We start from the raw sequence: 20,446 nt of genomic DNA, 5'->3' as shown, positions 1-20,446 counted from the left end.
GGGTAATTGCACGCTAAATATTTTTTACTTTGAGTAGTTCAAAAAAATATTTTCACATAATTTTTTTTGTTTGTAGATTTATAACCTGCAAGTAAAAAGTCCCTTCGGTTGTCACCTAAAAGAAGAGTAAAGCTTAAGTAGCATAACATTTGAGCATTCCCATAAAGTACAATGACCTAAAAAAACATCTGCATGTCCACAGCTGTCAGCAGACGGTCAAAAACTGAACTTAATTCACCTGGTTACCTTAAATCACTGCTTATTTAGTGTGTTAACACCACAGCAGTACATGCAATCATTGTATGAAGTACCGCCTGCAGCACAGTACTTTATACAACACACAAGTCGGTTTAAAGGAATCGAACTCGAGACCAAGAACATTCTTATCCTTACTGAGCATACGAATGCTGGACAAATGAAAGTTTATAACAAAGACTTGTGTGGTTTCACCAAGCATATGCAGGGATTTTACCACATTTTTCTTTTTGTATTTTACATAAATACTGTAAAATTGACTTGCGGATCATATGTAGTTAGTGCTTCTTTAAGTCATCTATGTGCTGATAAGCTCATTCTATTTTTGCTCTGATCTACTTTCATGTTTTACAGTAACTGAGGTTTAGATTTGTAACCAGTTTTCATTTTACGGTGCATATAAAGTATTAAGTATTTGTTACATAATACAAATACATTAAAAGGTTAGGTTAAAGTCGTGTGCTGTCAGTGACCAGTTTGATTTTCATGTTGGCGTATTGGAGCACAGACAGCTTTAGGTTACGTGGTTAGCTGTTACACTTTTGACACATTTAGTGAATCAGTTTGAAAGGATTTTCTCAAGTATTGTAGGAACCAGACCAATAATCCATCACAACCTCCACTGTCACCAAACTGGAACTTGGCAGAGACAGTAAAAATATTTTAAGACAGACAAAGTCACTGAAGAGTCGACAGCCAAAATCCATTTTTTAAACATTTATTTGTGAAACTGAGTGAACTTAGAATCTGAGCTTCTGGAAGAACCACTTGTTCTTGCCCGTCTTGTACCTGAAAACAGAAAAAACACGTTTAGCACATCAGCTCTGATAACATCACAGAACGGAAGAATGAACCTGCCGACATGTGACCGACATTAACCGTTTCAAGCCTGGGTCACTAATCTAAACTACCGTGTCACGTCTGTAAAACACGCTGCAGCCACTAACAGGATTCTGACCGTCTTACTGATGTTTGCTCTCAGGATTATTACACTAAAAATAAAGTGAATTCACATTATTTTACGGATGACCCTTTCCTTACATTACAACTAAACATCATGCTGCCATTATTTGTGTGAGTGGCCTCTGAAGGTCCGATCAGAGCACTGAAGTGAAGAATCCAGCAGAACATGGACTCACCTCTCCTCAAACTTGACCTTGGCCTCCCGCCTGGCTTTACGTTTGAGAGCAGGATCCCTGAAGACGTCCTTGTTGACAACAGTTTTGTCCAGAGGAATATCCACAGAGTATCTGAAGAAAAACGGAGCGCAACCATGTAAAGTGTTGTTTAACCCTCTGTTTGCCAGAGGACGGTTTACTGTGCACCTGCACACGTAGACAGATCAGCAGTTTTACGACAGAGACACAAAACGCTTCACACAGGACGCCGAGAGGCACCGTAAGAAGGTGAGCATCGTTTTCACTGTTCAGGATGTCATCAGTGTCCAACATGACAAACTGGTAATCAGATTATAGACCTACGCATCACATCCAGAACATACAGCGGATAAAATCGCAACATTTTGGGCACAACACTCAGCTGTGTTCCACACGATGTTTACTGAGGAAATGTCACATTTAACATTGCTCCAAAACAACATCCAATCTGAGTAAATTCAGATTCATTTCCTAACAAAAGCATCAGTTTACTTCAGTAGGGCAGATTTGAGATTTTAAAGACTTTTTAAGTATCATTGGGAATTAAGATTAAGACCAATATTCTCATAACCAAAATTAAAGACTTTTTTTTGCCTGAATGTTTATTGCAACATAAAGCACGACATTTTTATCTGCTGAAAAAGTTTGAAAAGCTGTGTCAAATGTTGAAAAAAAAAAACCCCAACCCTTTTTAGAGTGGAACACTGTGAGAACAGTGAACATACATTATCATAAACATTTTTTACTGACAGAGGTGGGAAATTTTCTGGGCGATTTTGTGTTTCTAAATCTGCACGTGAGATTCCACTGCTTATATTCCTGTCATGAAAAGTGTAAGAAAAGGAACTTCTTTAATTATTTAACACACAAAAAAAGATGTTACCAAGTAAAATGAGATTTGACAATGCAACGTCAGAAAAAGAAACAAAATCCCATTTCCCATGTCTGAGCATTTTTAAGACTTTCTAAAGATTCGTTTCAGTCAATTTAATACCAATTAAGGTCTTTTTTTTTTTTTTAGGTTAGTGAAATTAATGCCCTTTAAGACTTTAAGAATCTGCGGGAACCCTGTTATAATTGCATTTATTTTTCTTTCATCCACACAACATACTAACATTTATCAAAATATGACAAAACTAAACTGACTCCTGCATCTGAGCTACAACAAAACTGGAGAGACGTCAGCACCAAGATTTCTGGGAGTCAACAGGTTTAAAGGGAAAATTCATATTTTTTGCGACACTAAAACATAGTCATCGATCCCCTGCAAAGACCTGATGTATGCAGCTAGTTTTTTTGTAGCGTGGACTGTAAGCGAGCAGACTGCACGTGCACCAATCTCTCGTTTCTCGTTTGAAGTGAGGGATGCTAACGTGAGGTTTGATGGGCACAATTATAGCCCACAGAAGCAACAGAAAGACCTAGTGAAGGAGGTTAAACACACGATGGCCGTAACATTATCTTCCAGTTTTTCATTTAAACTTTAAAATCAACATTAGTGTCTTCAAGTTGCTGGTTTCTCGTATATTTCTGCGACTGTAAAATTCTCATTTTCAAAGTTTTCTGCTTACATTCTCAATTTTCCTGAACATTATCAAATGTGTGTCCTGGTTAGGTCAGTGATTTAAAGGTGTATTATGGCCATCACTTTTAGGATTTAAAAACTTTTCTGCTCAGTTTTAAATGGCAATTAGCTCTAAATACGTCACTATGAGCCACCACAGTCCACCACTGCTGCTATGACGACGCAGCCCGGCAGGGTTTTATCGGTACCTAACAAACTCAAAATGATTCGTTGTTGCAGATGTGAACAAAACGTCATTTCATAGTTGCAGAGCTCAACAGTAATGATGCTTTAATCAGGTTTCTGCAGTGAAGTTTTGGCCCATGTATAGGACTAAAGCTCGTTACCCACCAAAGTGCACCTTGGGAGTTGTAGTCTACCTCTGGAAGTGTTTTTGTTCCTTTGACATAGCAATCAAAGCACCAAATACATTTTTAACTCAGCTGCTCGTCTCTTTCACCTGGGCATGAGCAGTGCGTGAAGGCTAGCTCGCCAAACAGCTGCGACCCGAACGCTTGCAGTGTTCACACAGGCAGCGTTGCTCCTGCGGCGCTGCTTCAGATCTGTCTGCTATTAAGTACTGTACTTCCACAATTAAAAGCTGGTACTCCTCTAATTTATGGGGCCCTACAGGCCACTGCATTATAAACAAAATAAGTGTTTCATAGTAAAAAAAAAAACCTTGTTAACAACTTCAGGGATTCTGTCAATAGAAATATTGTCAGATAGCTTTTATTATGAATTGATAACAGAAATGGTTGAGTTTAAGTTTAAATATTTATATCTTTTAATGTCAACAGACATGGAAACTACAGTGAAAGGTGGCATGAAGTCAGCATTACTATTTTTGCTGATAACCGCATGCATTATGTGGTTAAAATCGTCAAGGCCCAGAAACTCCAGATGTGCCACCGCTGAGCAGAGTTGGTCACAGTGGCAGTGTGGCAACTAACCTCTCATCACAGGGGCCCAAAAAACATTCCTCCACACACACACACACACACACACACACACACACACAGCTCACGCAGGTTGATTTAGCCCTTAGATGCATCACTCATTCCACAGGACATATTTTGCTTTTATCAACCTCCCATCTCATTTGTATATTTGGAGAATAAGCACTTTAGTTATGCTAGGGCAAATTATTTTAAAAAAGTAAAACTTAAATATCCTTTCTCAGCAAATTTGTATGACAGGACACTGACCTTGTGGGCATGAGGTGGTTGTAGTTGAACACCTTGACGAAGGCCTTGATCTTGGACCTCTTGGCGATCTTCTTCTTGCCCATGGTGGTGGTCACCTTGCGGGGATAGCGGTCGATGCCTGCGACCAGAGCGTGGCTGTAAGGACGGTCGGTTGTGCCATCATCAATGTTCTGCAAAAAAACAAAGGACTGTGATACAGAGCAGACACTGACTCTACACAGCAAACAGCAGAGACATTGTTCCTGCAATTTCAGAGCGGACATCTCCACATCTGTGTTTATTAAAGAGCAATTAGTTATTAGTCCGTCTGTAGATTCACCACACACACGGAGGGGGAAGCAATTCCACTTTTCATTTAGCCATCACTTAAAACATTACAGAAACAATACAAGCTACTGATTATTGACAAATCATGTGACAACTCAGAAATTAGTGTTTTAGACCAAAAATGTGAACACATACAAAAACCTTGCTTTAGGTTCAGTTTCTCCAGATGTACAAATACAGAACAAAACAAACATTTCCATACTATGTGTACAAGCAAATGCATAGAAAAGTACGTATTAATAATAAAATCTGTATATAATAATACAGTGGTGCAATAGGGAAGAGTGCTGGAACACATATTTAAAAGGTGGACTTAGACACATGAGGGACGTAGATCAGACATTTAAGTTTCACAGACAGTGTGTCCATTACAGAAGGACATGGGAGTCCTGCCAGTGAATGCTGTGTCCGCTATAAATTTGTACATGTTCAGAGAAATTGGCTGGTCTTTTGCAAACCGACTGAACAGCAGATATCATCCACCCGAGGACCCACGGCAATGCTTTACCTTGACGATGACAGCTTTGCGACCGGCGTAGCGTCCAGCTAGGACCATCACCACCTTCCCAGGCTTCATGAACTTGCCCATATCTGCCACAAAGAAAAAAATGTCAAACCCCCAAGTCTTCACAGTGAACACACACTTCACAGGCTACGTGAATGATGCGAACCTAACCAAACAACACACCGAAACTTAAGTTTCTGGCTCACTGTTAGTCTCCGACTAGCCGGCTAAGCTAACATTAGCATCCGGCTAGAGAACGGCTAACATACTCTTTCCGGAGCTACAAATATTAATTTTACTCTTACACACGCCGGAGATGCGGCGACAGCTGGTTAGATTATGCTCAAAATAACTGGTAAACTACGCGGCTCACTTCGCAGTCTGAACATGTAAAATTATCCACATTCAGAGACGGCTATGAGGGGAACTGCCATGTTGAAATGAGCGCTAGAGACGAAGCGCTGCAATAAAAGCTCGTTTTCTTCTCTTGTCGATCACAAATACACCGAAATAACAGACAGATATTAGCTAAGGGGGTGATTATCGTAGGTGTGGTATGATAAAAACTGTTAAATTGGCCGGATTTGGGGCGATGGTTGAAGATTGTTGAAGGTAAATTTCACTCACTGATGCTGTTCTACGGCCACCGCTAGCAGGAAAGGAAGTCGAGAAGGTTTTGGTGACCTTTGACACTCTAGATGGGCTACGTCACTTCCGGGTATATTTGGCTTGCTGTGAACCAGTTCACTATAATACATCTACACCCATAATACATCCATGCACCCATAATACATCCATGCACCCATTCCGTGAGCGCGCGGTGTCCAGGTTTTCTCTACACATACATGTCTGTGAAGTTAATAGTTTTAATATATATAGTTTTTGGTTTGATTTACAGAGAAACCTCTGAAAACATTAAAAAAGGGCTCAGACTGATTAAAAAAAAAAAGCTAATTACCCACCACTTCATTATCATTCTAGCAATGATTATGATTAATTATGTTTCTGTCTTTTCTGTGCATTTGATTTACATTTTTTGAAACTGAATTTATTTTTTTTAATTATTTTTATATTATGAAATATATTTCTTACAGTCTTTGTACTGAAATTCTGTGTTAAATTAAGTTGGAAAAAGTTTTCACACAGAACAGAAAAATGCAATATAAATATAAATGCAATATAATAAATGGCTGCTAAAGTGTTCTTGAAAGGATATAATTTAAAAAAAAAATGATCAAGACAATTAAACCTTAATTGTCACTTTACATATTTTAACTTACTGTTTTACTATGTTTACATGTCTGTATATACAAGCAGTGGCAGGAACTAAGTACATTTACTTAAGTACTTTACTTGTGAAAAACTGGGAATTCTTACATGTTTATTTCTTATTTGTACTGTCTTTGTCTGTGTTTTCCTGTGTTGTTTTTATGGATTTTGCAATTTCTTTTTTAAAATTGTACAGCACTTTGGTCAGCTGTTGTTTTTAAATGTGCTCTAGAAATAAAATGGATTAGATAAGAAAATATAATCAAATGACTAAAAGTAAAAGTATTCTTTGTGAAAAACGAACCTCTGTCTGTGTGATATAGTATTCATTTCTACAACAGATAATTTAATAAAAGATTAATGTTGTGTCTATAATGTGTAAGTTTTTTTCATGATTCCTTTAAACTGAAAAGACAAGGGGTCATAAGCAGCACTGCGGTTCATATGCTATGTTTAATTTATTTACAGCTGTGGGTATGCATTAAACATGATTTAAAAAAATGACACAATTCAGATCTCCCAATATATTATTTCTGATTAAAGCGATTAAATAAAAATAACACAAATAGCACAATTTAAATGATCCAGCGTGTCTATAGCTACTTCAACAGTGTTGTGATATGCTGCCTAATTCAGGGGTGAGCTAAAACATGCTATGCAATAAATAAATGTCTCTTTACATAATCACAACATAACAGCTGAACAAAACACAACCAAAACGGGGAAAATAGGAAGTTAAATACAGCTTTAAATTTACTACACATGGCCCAAACAGAACACAAAGTCTTCATTTACACAGTAACATAAAACAAATGCTAAAAATGTGTCTCCAGATGCACTCGAGAGACAACGTACACAAGTTTTATCTCAGGAAATACAAGAGGTTTTCTCAGAGGTTTGATACACATGTGGACCCGGGAACACAAGATTCAATCCTGTAAACAGCAGGGAAACATACAGCAGACATAAACTAAACCCCAGTTTAATAGCATCTATGGTTTGTACATTCAGTATTTAAGGATATGATTCGTGCAACTCAGTTGTCTTAGAAAGATAAAAACTAATTTCTCTGGAGAAACTGGAAACAAAACATTTTCTATATCCCACAATCATGTTAAATATGGTATGTAAGCCTTTACAGGGTTTCCCACACATTCATTCATTTGCGGACCGCCACAATTACATCTGCAGCTACAAACAGATATTCGATTTTTGGAGTTAGATTGTTCATTAGCAGCACTCTTGGGAGCACAGGTCGCACTCTGGGCAGAGATGGAGCAGTTGAATGTTAGGCGCACTGAAAGTGAAACTTAAACACTTATACTACTACATCTAAAAGTTTGCATTCACTCGCAGCAGCTGCTCCTCTCATATTGATCTGATCAGCTCTGACCAGATCGACAGATCAATTATCCACCCCTCAAGTCAAAAAAACTGCAGCTGAGGATAAAAAGAACTTATGTAGAGTTCCACCTGCGCTGCGTTCACGGACCCGCAAAAACCTCTGAATTTTCAGAGGGGACACAGAATGATACAAAGGAACACACACATTTAAAAGATCTGACACTTCTGACCAGCCCCATCCTGTCAGCTACAGCATACACTCGAATTCTGTGGGACACACTGCATTACATCATTCTTATACAATAGCACTGTCGTTTTAATATCAACTACACCTGGAATAGGAGAAAAGCAGCAGTTTATACAGGGTCTAACACACCTGAAACACAACGTGCAAGAAGTAGTAACAGCTTCAGAGGTTTCAAATGGAGTTGCTGGGAGCTGTGTATGTGTAGTAAAACATTAAGTTTGAGCAGTGTATCACGATGGAGACAATTTTCAGTTCAAGCTGACCTGAGTGCTTTAAGATCAACCACTCTGCTACACAGGATTTACCACTAAAATCAGAAATTTCGTAACAGAAGTCACTGTTCTTTTTCTTACAATACATCACAAGCTCTTGTTACTGTGTAAAAGCCACAGTATCGAGTTTCTGCTCATTATTTTTCTTTCTGGATTGTCTCTGTTGCAGCCACATTACAGTACTGAATACTGTACAAATCCTACCTCTCTCTTTGCTGCATAGGTTAGGACACTATCATGAACACACGGGGACGATACAGTGTATGAGCACAGGTTGCAAAGGTCAGGAAGGCTTCACTAAAGATGAGGTAATCTCAATCTTCTGTCTAAGGCATGTTTACAGTACGAGTAGCATTGTCGTCTTGACATTTTGGCATCTCAAACATATGCAGATTATGGTTGCTCATGGCAGAAGCTCGCACAACATAATCATCCATGCATGTACTGTAGACATCTCATACTTGCGCTTTACTTAAGATGGGTAGCTACTTAAATAACCTTCATAAGGTTACATACTTGAAGCACAGAGTCATGCTTTTGGTCCTGAATGCCAGTAAGAGCAGTGTAATTTAGCTGATGAAATACTTCCGAGACAGATGTTTAGTTATTTTTTAACCGACGTTTTGCTCCTCAAAAAGCATCTTTAATGTTCTTGAGCTGCCGGACAGCCAGGTCCACTGGAAGGTTGAATTTGAGGTGGCTGATGCGGCCCAGGATTCGCAGGGCTCCTTCAAAGCCGGTCTGGGCCATGTAACTCCAGGCCTGGTAGTGTGGGTGAATCAGAGTCCCAGACTTACACAGCAGGTTGAGCCACGACACCAGCCGCTGCTCGTTCAGGGCCATGCACACCAGAGCTTTAAACTCTGTGTCCGGTCCCCGTTTGTAGCGTCCGTGCTCCTTCAGCACAGTGTGTATGGCCCACAGCAGAGATTGTTTCGGGGTGATGGTCACGGGGCCGCCCCCTACAGGCAGGCTGAACGAATGTGACAGCTGGCGAGCTGGCGTCTCCACAAAAGCCTTCCCGTTTTTGGAGTGATAGAATTTCACAAAGAGTTCCCATGGGTGCATGGTCTGTGGAGCTGGTCTGTAAGGCAGCAGGCAGGAGATGGGTGCCAGCACCAGGCTCATGGTCTGGGAGGGAGAGAAGAGGCCATGAGCCAACAAGTCTTTCAGAGCAATCGCCAGCTCCTTCCTCACCAACGAAGTCAGCTCGTCTCGGGGTCCCAGTGCCGAGTTGCTGGTGTAGTTGACGACATGTTCGAAGGAGGGCTGTCTGCATGAGCCCAGCACTCGCACCTTGTCAACAGCAGCCTCCAGACGCTGCAGCAGGGGTCCGTAGTCCTGTCCCCCGGACTCCTGAGACCACATGTTCTGAGGAACGTGGCCAGGAGCGCAGCCGAACTGGCTGGCAGCGAAGATCTGCAGCACGGCGAGGGCCTTCTGGATCAGCTGCAGGCCGGTCTCTCGCATCTTCTGGGCCTGCTCTGGGTCCACTGCAGAGGGAGGTGGAGAACCACAGGAACACACTTGGTTTTGAACACCACCTCTGGTAAACATGTCTTTTATAAAGGGCATACAACAGCTGGGACAACGGGACGCCATTAGTTTGGAGCCCTGCTTTTTATGTGAAAATATTGGTCACTGCCATCGGAAAATGTCATCTGATTGGTCTGATGCCATTTAACAAGGCAAATATTGGCCGATATCGATGTAGAGCTGACAAGTAAGTGCATCACTAGTCGGAACATATATTAAGAAGTCCTTTATTCCCTGGGCCACACAGGAAGTGAACACAGACTGACTGCATCAGGGAACCCTTGTTATTTCATAAGTTGTACTCTCTTTTATCATTTATAAGGGCTGACCGATATTGGTTTTTCAGAGCCGATACCGATAATTAGTAGCTGATGCGATCGACAACCCATATTTGGAACCAATATTACTATAAAAACGAAAATCTATCTGTCAATATTTAGAATTTGGAATATAACAAATTCCAACCCTAAACTCTTTGGCAAATGTTTGATCAAAACTGAAACCTTCAACATCAAATACAGAAAGTTCCCAGCAACTTTTTTTTAGAAAGTCAAGTGAAAATTTAAATAAAAAATTAATAAATAACAGGAGCTCCCTGAGGTTTGACAAAGTAAAAGATCCTCCCATGCTGACACTTTCTTTGCACTTTTTAATCAATTCATTTTATCAGCAATCATTAAAATAAAATGCCGATACAGATAATCGGCAAAATGCCAAATATCGGCCCCAATAATCTACCAGGCCGATGATCCGTGGACCCAATCATTTATATGACTTAATGCTGCTACCTCCTCATTTGCACTATTGAATCTGGTATAATGTACGTCTGAATGTTTTTAATGGTGTACTGTGTTATGCTTGTTGCCGCCCCCACTAATCAGTCATCTGTTGGTTTTATTACTGCAAATATTAAATAACATCCTTTAGTTTGACTGACTGACCTTTCTTCTTCACTCCTGGACCTCGGGCATTAGTCCCGGCTGCTTGTGGCTGCTGGCTGTGTCCACCATCTGATAGGAGGGGGTTCCCCACTTCATCTGTTGGAAGGACAAGCAAAATTATTAAAAAATGGACATCTGTGAAGTGAAAACAAAGAGGCCCTGCAATTAACCAAGAAATGTCATCCATCTGAATGACACTTGGTGCTGTATCTGAGACGCTGTACCCTGGATGAAGTTGATGAACATCTCCAGGTCTCTGATCTGGGTTTTAAGTTGATCCACCAGCTGCTCTTTGACCCTGGCTGGGTTCACTATCTGAGCAATGGCAGCGTCCACTCTCTGTCTCAGCTCCTCGGGCGACAAGTTCCCAATGTCCTCGTTCAGGTTAACATCCAGCTTTTTGATCAACTCATCAATGATGACCTGAAAAATGTGAGACAGACTGACGGTTAAAGAAGTGACGCTGTCCCCCACAGGAGGAGACTCTGCAGTGGAAGATCTCGTGTGGTGTCTGTGTTTTTAATGTGTGAGTGGGAAGCTCCAGCTTGGCATTTACGCGCTAACTTTTTATAAAGAAATCTTTAGCCATGTTAGCAGCATGGCAATTTTCTGTATGAAGAACACTAAAGGCCTGCAGCATTTTCAGTGCAGACTGACCTGTTACGCCTGATCTGAAGCAGGTAAACACCACGTTATGTGCTCGACTTAACTGAAAGGCAGGAACGTCAGGATCATATGGATTTAAAACAGGACTGCAGATTATGTCTGTTCAGGCCATTTTCTCTAAGATAACACGCAATTCCTAATATAGGGAGTGAGGGCTGATCACGTAACCTGCTGCCGATATGCAGTGGTAGAATGTAACTTAGTACATTTACTCAAATACTGTGCTTAAGTACAGTTTTAAGCCCTTTTTTTGGTGCTTTTCACTTCTACTCCACTACAAGTTGGAAGCCAATACTACACTTTTTATTCCACTACATTTATTTGACTTTAGTTACTATTTACATTATAGATATATATTACCAAAATGAATTATAAATCAACTCTTAATTATGATGTATTTTCATAGATTAAACCACCCTGCAGTTCATAAAGTAGTTGAAATGAGCTCCAACTTTACCAGATGTAACAATAAAACTATGAGCACATCAATGCATCAATAATTACAATGCAGCAATCCTTTTACTTAAATGAAAGACATTGAATGCAGGACTTTTACTTGATAGTCTATGTTTAATTTACATTTACTCTACGCTTTAGTCTAGGTTTAGTTTATGTTTAGTCTATGTTTTTCTTGTTCTTAATCATTTCATCCCTCAGCTCCAAAGATGCAGCCAGATCAAGGACAAATGTAATTTCGTTTTTTAAACTTTGTTTAAAAAATGACTAATAAATCTGCCTTCTTACACTGTGATATTGCTATTTTCACTTGAGTAAAACCTCTGAGTTTCTCTTCCACCACTGCCTATACGACATATCAACATATGACAGGCTTGAGCCCACTACCAGTGGCGATTATTTCATCAGTACATTTCCACAATCGCACCTTCTGCCTCTCCATGACAACAGACTGCGGCAGCGAGTCATAGCTGCCCTCCTGATAGGCGAAGCGCTCCAGATCATCCAGCTGTGTCTTCAGCTGGAAAATGAGATCCTTCTGTTTTTCCCTCTGAGCCTCCAGACGTTCTCTCTTCTCCCTCTCACTCTGACAGCAGAAACACACACACACACACACAATGATGTGAACTTTCACAGACAGAGAGCTGAGTGACCTCGACAACACAGAACAGTGTGCACTAGATCTTCACCTGTGTGGGACGTTAGCTACCGATTCCAATTCCAGTATTTAAGGTTGTAAAGTTTGATATTATTATTATCGCTGGAGGTTTTTGTGGCAGTTCATCATATTAGTCTTACATGTGTCACAACATTTGCACAAAAATACACAAACCAAACTCTCAAAGAGACATCAGGTTTCATACTCACCAGATCACCCTGCAAGTGAAGCATGTAACAGGGGAGAAATGACATAAAAAGATCTTTAGTTTGAGGAATATAGGGAGCAATAATTCCAAATATTACAAGTATTACATAAGGCTCTTCACTTCAGTTAAGACTACATGCAGAGAGGCAGGGGGTAAACAATGGTAGGAACAAAGTGTGTTGCTTCAACACTGTTGTGTACATAGAAACCTTTATTAAACAGATAGTCATCTGCTGGAGGCATTTTCATTGAGCCTGCGGCGCTGTGAGTCAACACGAAAGCAACATTTTCCAACAGAGATAAGAGATCAATGGGGACACAGCAGAGGTGGGCGCAGCAGCCTCGAGTGTGACGCAACAAGTACGCTTTAATCTGTTTTAATCAGAGCTCAATCGCCTCAGTTAATGAGACCGGGCTGAGCAGCACAGAGCGTCACAGTGCATGTGTCCACATGCGTTTACATTAGCGAATACAGAGCATTTACCTATGTGTCCAACTGGACATCAGTGCGTATGAGTGTTAAATATCTCTGAGTCTCTATCATTCTCTACAATCATCCGTTACTTCTGGTTTTAATTCATTAAAAAAAAATACAAATACAATCTTCTAGATTGCAAAGTGACATTTTCAGAGTTGCCTGTTTTGTCCAAATAAAAGTATAAACCCCAAAATATGCAGTTATCCATCATATATGACAAAAAAAGACTCAATGAAGAGGTTGACAGTAGGGTGTGTTGCTTGAACAACAGATTATCAGAGGAGTTGTGCATTTTTCTGTCAGGTGCCTAATTACCTAATAGTAATAATTTCAGGTTACATGTTGACAAACACACTGGGGTTGTGCCATTTCGTACACTTCAAGATAATACAGCTATAATTTTTAACATGATAATAAAAAAAACAACATATTGTAATAATGGCAATATTTCAACTTGCTGACATAATGATGCCATACCGTTCTGCTCACCGCATACCATTTTAGGAATATTCTAAGGGATTTGACAACTGTTTCTATTCGGAATTGATTTTATTTTGTTGTTCTATCTATATTTTCTACAGAATCTGAGTTTTTTTGCTATTGTTTACAAGCTAAAGAAATTCTACCCCCCCCCCCCCTTTTACTGAATACTTGTAGGCAAACTTGCATTGATGTTGACATATTAAACTACAACACTAAGTTGGCTGTCATTGTTGTTTTTGAAATTAGTAGTAAAACATTTTCAGTATTTTGTAATATCGTCAAGAATACCCTGCACTGCAGACCTTAACACTGTGTCTTATTTCATGGCATATTTTGCAGCCTTTCATAGCACGGACTCAGAGTGTGTGAGGGAGTGTGTAACATCGTGATGTGAGCGGAAACCTCACCGAGTTCTCCAGCTGTTTGGCGTCCTGAGCTCGGCAGCCCACCACATGCGGGCAGCCCCTGAAAGCGAACTCCTCCAGCTCGGCCAGCATCCTCTCCTTCTCCTCGGTCTGGGCGTGAACTATCTGCTTCAGACGGAACTGAACCTGGGCAAAGTGAGAGGTGAGGGCGAGGAGGGAGGAGTTCAGCAGCTCCTGCTCCTCTTTTAGTTTCTCCAGCCTAGCGGACATGTCCTCCTCAGTGGCCGAGGACGAGCTTCTCTGCTTCGGCTGGCCAGCGCTCCCGCCCCTGCTCTCATCCTCGGGACTGGCCACAGCGCCGACCGGTGCCCATCGCTCCCCCGCGCCGGCGAGGACAGCCTCGCTGTCCGAGGCTGACAGCTCCTCGGTGGACATTTTGGACGACGGAGTTTACTCCAGCTGTTTAACTGCGTCTCCAGTTTATTAACAGTCTGTTCGCGATGCTTTATTTTCTGGTGTTACGCAGACAACAACAAGGATCACCGCCGGAGGAACAGGTGTATCGCCATCTTGGGAAGGATGATTCATACGTCAAGACGGAGATACGTCAAGCGTATCGGAAAATACCGGAAGTGTAGCACGTCTGCCTTCACAATAAAATATAAATATAAATATAAGTAAAAGTGACAAAAGTTCAACTTAAAAATTGAAACTCGGTGGTGGAGATATTTTCGAGATCCGCCAGTAAAAGTAGTAATAACACAATGTAAAATATGATTTATATATATATATTTTAGGATGTCCCAAAATGTGCACAATGTTGATGCTCAAGTGTGGTGATTGCCTTATAAGAAAGACGTCAGTTTTAAAAATGCAATTTGAATAAAATGTATATATGTATAATATATGATAAGAAACATTTCTTCTTCTTCTTCTTCTTCTTATTATTATTATTTTTATTATTATTATTATTATTATTATTATTTATTATTATTATTATTATTATTATTATCATTATCATTATTATTATTATTATTGAGAATGCAAATCAAAATGAGCAGTTCAAACTAAGTTTTTTCTAAAATTCAAATTCAGTTTTGACACATTCTTCTGCCCATAGTTATTCAACGTCCATTTCTTTGCATTTATGGCTCCCTCTAGTGGTCGATATGAATGAAATATTTCTAATTCGAGTCACGGCGGAAGACAGCAAATAATACTACCTCTAACACTACTACTAATAATAATGACAATATAAAAAGGCAAACACTCAGAAGGGTCCGTTCTGGCTTGATTGCTAGTAAAAAAAGATATATAGAAATAATAATAATAGTAATAATAAATAATAGTAATATATAACTAAGGCATATTACTGTACTTTAGGGAAATGTTTTGTTCCTTAATCTACTCCCAAGTTTAAGATTTTACTCAAAGAATGAATACATCGGAAAAACGTGTCCTCTAATTCAGCTACATCAAATTCCACTCACTGATTTACCATAAAGTGTATGTAAGTCCACAGTGTGAGTATAAATGTATATATTATAAATAAAATATATTTTTATCTATAATGTATGTATCAGTTATACTTAGATCCATGTTACCTATATTTATATTATGTATAGCACAAAAATTATGTTGCACTTTGGACTTTGCACCATACCGATAGTGAAGCAGAACACAGAATGAGATGACTCACAGTGGAAAAAAATTATATTGCCTGCAAGGTGTTTTTTAATGGAAAACTAAAATCAGATCAAAATAAATTTAAAATGAGTTATTCAAAATGCTATACCCTGATTTAGCTGCACACACTTGTTGCTGCATCTCCAAGATCACAGAACATCATAATCCCAAGTGCAATTTAATATCACAGTGCTCCCTTCACCATTTTATTGAGAACAATGAATTTCACAATTATCATAAAATCCCTTTGACATTATTTTCCATTAGTGCAGTGCGTGCAGAAACACATGGCAGCAGGGGAGATGTTTTTCACAAAAGTAGGGCTCTCTTTTTGTTGCCAAGAATCATGCGCCAGTCCTTCTAGTGGAGCCTGCTGTCCTGAATGAATTCTCCAGTGTCGGTGCAGGTGTAGCCAGAGGGACAGCAGTGCATCATGTTGATGCAACACACCACCTGTGCAGAGGACAAAGGAAGGAGGGTATTGGCGGTTATGCCATCAACTTTAGTTAAATAAAAGTAGCAATACTCTGGGTTTCCCACACATTCATTTATTTGTGGCAGGTTGCCATAATTAAAATGTCTGTCGCCACAAACAGATTTTCTAGCACAGTTAAAATATATACCTTGCAGCTACACATGGCACCATACTCTGGCACAGAACTTTTTGTTGTCACAGATGGAGCTGTAGAACACTGGGTGCAGTAAAAGTGAAACAATTCATGGTGTTGGGTCTAAAAGTTTGCATTCACTTACTCTGCACTCTGCTGCACCTCTCATCCATCCATCTGATCAGCTCTGACAAGATCAACTGATCAATAATTTATGCCATGACACAAACTGTTGTTGAGATATAAAAATAACTCACGATGAGCCTTTTACCTGCGATGTGTTCATTGGCCCACAAAAATGTCTACATTTAGAGAGGTGGCACTGAAGATAAAACATTTTTAAATGGTTTGCTGTCACCATGTCACCATCCTATGGTGTTCCAGATCTTTTTCCTGACCCAGGTTGGGGCCAATTCACCACCACACTTTCATCTTATGTATGTACGCAATTAAAGGGACATTTTGTACCTTTGATAAGGGACAACATGCCCACATTGCTGCTGCGGTTTTACAGCAGGTGTCTCCACTTGGACACTGTGACTCTCCATCAGGGCACACAACACTGGACACAAACTCTGCCACAGCATCAGCCTTGATCCTGGTGGTGTCTGGAAGCTTAATGAACCAGAGGATCACCACTTCCCCTCTGACACAGGTCTGGCTCTCATGGCACATGTAGTCATGTGGACAGCCTGGGGAGAAGTGAGATAATGAAGCTATGAGAGCGGTGAGAGTGAAACAAAACAGTAAAACTGTGGGCTGAAAAACCAAAGCAATGAGCTGAAAGATGCTATAAATTTTCTGTAGAGCTCAGAGGAACAGAAAAATCCAGTGATAATTCTCTCTGGGTTCACTTGAGGTTAAATAAATCCTTAGTTTGGGTCATTTAAAATGATTTGTTGTTGTTTTATGACTTTTTATAGACTAGAAAGTTATTTGATTCACTGAAATAATAATAATAATAATAATAATATAATAATAATAATAATAAAATAATAACAATAATAATAATAATAATAATAATAATAATCATTATTATTATTATTATTATTATTATACTAATAAATAAATAAAAAATAATCAAGGTAACACTTTAACCCTCCCCTTTCAGCATTTATGGGCATTATATAATAATTGAGTACCTGGTTTACACCATATACAGACCCACTATATTTTAGTCATAAGCAGACAAAAGTGTTGGAGTAACATTAGCATTTCAAAGATGTCACCTTTTCATGTCTCTAATTAAAAGATCAGACATTTTGTACCTGTTGTAGGGGACAGCGCCCCCATGTTCCTCCTGAATTTTTACAGCAGGTGTTTCCATTTGGACACTGACTCTCCGTCGGGGCATACAGTATTGGATACGAGCTCTGCCACAACATAACAGTAGCCAGTCAGTCAGTCAGTCATTTTCTGTAACCACTTGTCCTCGTAAGGGTCACGGGGGGGACTGCAGCCAATCCCAGCTGTCACCGGGCGGAAGGCGGGGTACACCCTGGACAGTTCGCCAGACTATCACAGGGCTGACACATATAGACAGACAACCATACACGCTCACAGTCACACCTCAGGGCAATTTAGAGTCACCAATCAACCTGCTATGCATGTCTTTTGGACAGTAGCATCAAATTTAAAAATGTGATATGTGTAGGGGATAAAAGTGAAAAAGTGAACCCCTTATGAGAATTAGGCAAGTTTATCCGTACGTCATATTTCAATAACAACTTTCAAACAAACTTTCTTTCCATTTTTTAATGGAAAGGAATTTAGGCATATCAAATCACAGTCAAACAGAAGAGGCCCAACACTGCAGCCCTGGGGAACTCCATGTGTGATTTTTGTTACATGATTGTATAACTACCCACTAAAACAAAATGGCCTCTGTCCTGCAGACAGGAACAATGTAGGGCTGTGCCAGAAAGTCGTTTTCCAGACTGTTTGGTGTGTCAACATATTGTTGTGGCAGCACTGCAATGATGCTTCTGGGATATCCTGCTTCTGCTTTGTTTTTTTGTCAAAATACTTTGTAGACTAAAATAAAGTTATTACAATTATGAGGAGTTTTAGCTTTTTTGATGCAGGAGTGGCTGTCTGAGCTGCACTGGTAGTCCTCAGGACAACTGTGTTTCCCATCAGAGCAAGGGACTCCCTGTCAGAGTAAGAAATACCACAATAAAAATTCCAATCACTTGGCTCATGGACTCCTTCTTGTAGTTATTCTATTCTACAATTATCAACAAGACCTCAATCTTATTTGAACAACTCCTAATAGGCATAATGGTTAGACGTTTAAAGGTACAGTCAGCCTTACTGGTCTGTGCACTGTGTTCTAAATTGTTGTTTTAGAGCAGTCAAGCAGATAACTTTACAGAAAAACACATTCAACTGCACTCAAGTCAGAGCTGCAGCTTCTACTGTATCATTTCCTACTTTAGCAGATATCCCTTTCTGTTGCCTTGACTAAAGTAAAAAAAGGAAGTAATTTGACTTGGGGAAAACAAATTTTGCATGTCATAGTCATGTGTAATAGCACCAGTACTGTATGAGTGGTTTACCAATAGACTCTGCCATAGACTTCATTACTTTGGTCATTATTTACCTTTTCTTTTATTTGAGATTGATTTTTTGTCACTTAAAAAATACACTTCATCAGTGCAATAGGTTTGGTTATTACCTCCTTTTTCTGAGAATTGCTTTCTTAATTGAATAAGGTTTGATTACCTGAGCTAGGGGACAGCTGCCAAACCTTGTCAAGGCCTACAGACAGGAAAACTCATTTGGACATCTTGACTGATTGGGAAAGATGTTGTCATCTTCCTCCCCCTTGTATGTCTTGATCATCCTGAAGGACTGCAGGGCACAGTGGAAAAGAGGACCCCTGCTTTAAGTACATTAAAGTCTTAATGTTTTCTCATGAATGCAACAAATAAGCATTACTTTAGAGAGTCTCGGCTGATCAGCAGAGACCCACCCAGGGGATGGACCCAGTAGAGTTCATACAGCTGGACGTGGCTGTATCGCAGACTGTTACTGCAGGACAGCAATGCATGTAATCCCCACAGCACTCAGCCTGCAAGGACAGCAACAGCAGAAACACTTTGACTACCAAACTTTTAAAACTGCTATCTCCTTAGCTGAATGAGTCCTGAGCTTTTTCTGAACCATAAAGTAGTAAAACACTGCTAAGCATGAATAGTACCACTGTAGCTTTTATTGTTTTTGTTCTAGAGTACAAGAGAATGGTTATATAATATTTACATTTAACTATGTGCTGGACAAAAGGGCCAGAGTATTCAACTAGTACTATTGGCCTGGTTGTTGCAGCAGGTTTGATTGTCTTTATATCTCCCCCCTCTATCTGGACACTCGTCAGCACCAACCAGAGCCAGGAGAGCCCAACAGATCACAACCCAACTTCACATCTGCACACAGAGGAAGATTCACACACACAGGTCATCAGTAAAAGTGAAAAGTGTGCATGTGGAATCCCCTTCTCCTCTCAGAAATAAGACGTCTCACATGGGGGATTATTATTTACAACCAGTATGCGATTTGGCGGGATGAGGGGAAATGCCATCCCCCTTGTTAGCAAAATGAGCAAAATGCATTTCCCCTGTTAACTTTCAAAAATTAACTTGTACTGGCCGCACCATGCTCAGCTACTACAGTTACAAAATTTGAGGGAAAGTTGAACCATCTAAATTATGGTGCATTTTGATGTTTTGACAGGTACAAATATCTACTGGGCTACTAGAATGGTCTACGTCCTGAAAAAAATGTAGTTAGAGGTGGGGCAAACAGTCTGTCATGTCTAAATATCTATCAGAATGGACTTCTTCCTGTATAAATGTTGTTTAATGGAGAGCAGACACCTCTGTCAGATGAAGTCGGTCATTCTGACAGGTAGGGTGGGGGGGTGGGGGGGGGGGCTCTGCCCTTTGCTAACACAGGGATCACAGGCCTCTTGCCCATTGCTGAGGGTGAAGTCAGATGACCTTTGACACATTTTACCACTTACCTACTCTAGCTTCAAACTTAATCCTACTCCAAAAACACGTTCATGGGTTATCCTCAATAAAGAATCTGACATTAGAGCTAATGTCAGAAATGTCTGAAACTTTCTAGCACATCCCTTGACTAGTCCTATTGGCAGACACCACTTTGTGTAAGTGGGTAATTATATCTATGTGAACAGAACATATATTTTTATT

General features: G+C 39.9%; 2 protein-coding genes across 3 annotated transcripts; both read right to left on the bottom strand.

The window, feature by feature from the left end:
• Positions 1-957: 957 nt before the first annotated feature.
• rpl27 (ribosomal protein L27) lies at positions 958-5,719 on the bottom strand. The gene is made up of 5 exons (XM_042505738.1): positions 5,644-5,719; positions 5,020-5,102; positions 4,185-4,354; positions 1,395-1,505; positions 958-1,044 (listed from the first exon to the last, which is right to left on the bottom strand). Exons 2-5 carry the CDS (start codon positions 5,098-5,100, stop codon positions 996-998), a joined length of 411 nt encoding a protein of 136 aa, XP_042361672.1. The 5' UTR covers positions 5,101-5,102; positions 5,644-5,719; the 3' UTR covers positions 958-995.
• Positions 5,720-7,656: 1,937 nt separating this feature from the next.
• rundc1 (RUN domain containing 1) lies at positions 7,657-14,499 on the bottom strand. Of its 2 annotated transcripts, XM_042505610.1 has the most exons (6): positions 13,981-14,499; positions 12,615-12,623; positions 12,175-12,333; positions 10,850-11,048; positions 10,626-10,721; positions 7,657-9,641 (listed from the first exon to the last, which is right to left on the bottom strand). In XM_042505610.1, the coding sequence occupies exons 1-6, from the start codon at positions 14,371-14,373 to the stop codon at positions 8,779-8,781; spliced, it is 1,719 nt and encodes a 572-aa protein (XP_042361544.1). In that variant the 5' UTR covers positions 14,374-14,499; the 3' UTR covers positions 7,657-8,778. The 2 variants fall into 2 exon arrangements, with proteins under 2 accessions (XP_042361544.1, XP_042361545.1); XM_042505611.1 differs by lacking the exon at positions 12,615-12,623.
• Between the last annotated feature and the right edge of the window lie 5,947 nt (positions 14,500-20,446).

This window comes from Plectropomus leopardus, chromosome 17 (genome assembly GCF_008729295.1).
Source record: "Plectropomus leopardus isolate mb chromosome 17, YSFRI_Pleo_2.0, whole genome shotgun sequence".
Lineage (NCBI taxonomy): Eukaryota > Metazoa > Chordata > Actinopteri > Perciformes > Serranidae > Plectropomus > Plectropomus leopardus.
This window is presented reverse-complemented; position numbering and strand designations above follow the sequence as displayed.

Excerpts from the sequence above, each read along its gene's own strand:
- rpl27 (XM_042505738.1), bottom strand. The coding sequence starts at position 5,100 with ATGGGCAAGTTCATGAAGCCTGGGAAGGTGGTGATGGTCCTAGCTGGA. Across the intron at positions 1,506-4,184 it reads AACCACCTCATGCCCACAAG|ATACTCTGTGGATATTCCTC; the intron begins GTCAGTGTCCTG and ends GTTTTTCTTCAG. Across the intron at positions 1,045-1,394 it reads AAGGTCAAGTTTGAGGAGAG|GTACAAGACGGGCAAGAACA; the intron begins GTGAGTCCATGT and ends TTCTGTTTTCAG.
- rundc1 (XM_042505610.1), bottom strand. The coding sequence starts at position 14,373 with ATGTCCACCGAGGAGCTGTCAGCCTCGGACAGCGAGGCTGTCCTCGCC. Across the intron at positions 11,049-12,174 it reads TTGTCATGGAGAGGCAGAAG|GTCATCATTGATGAGTTGAT; the intron begins GTGCGATTGTGG and ends CACATTTTTCAG. Across the intron at positions 9,642-10,625 it reads TCCAGGAGTGAAGAAGAAAG|TGGACCCAGAGCAGGCCCAG; the intron begins GTCAGTCAGTCA and ends CTCCCTCTGCAG.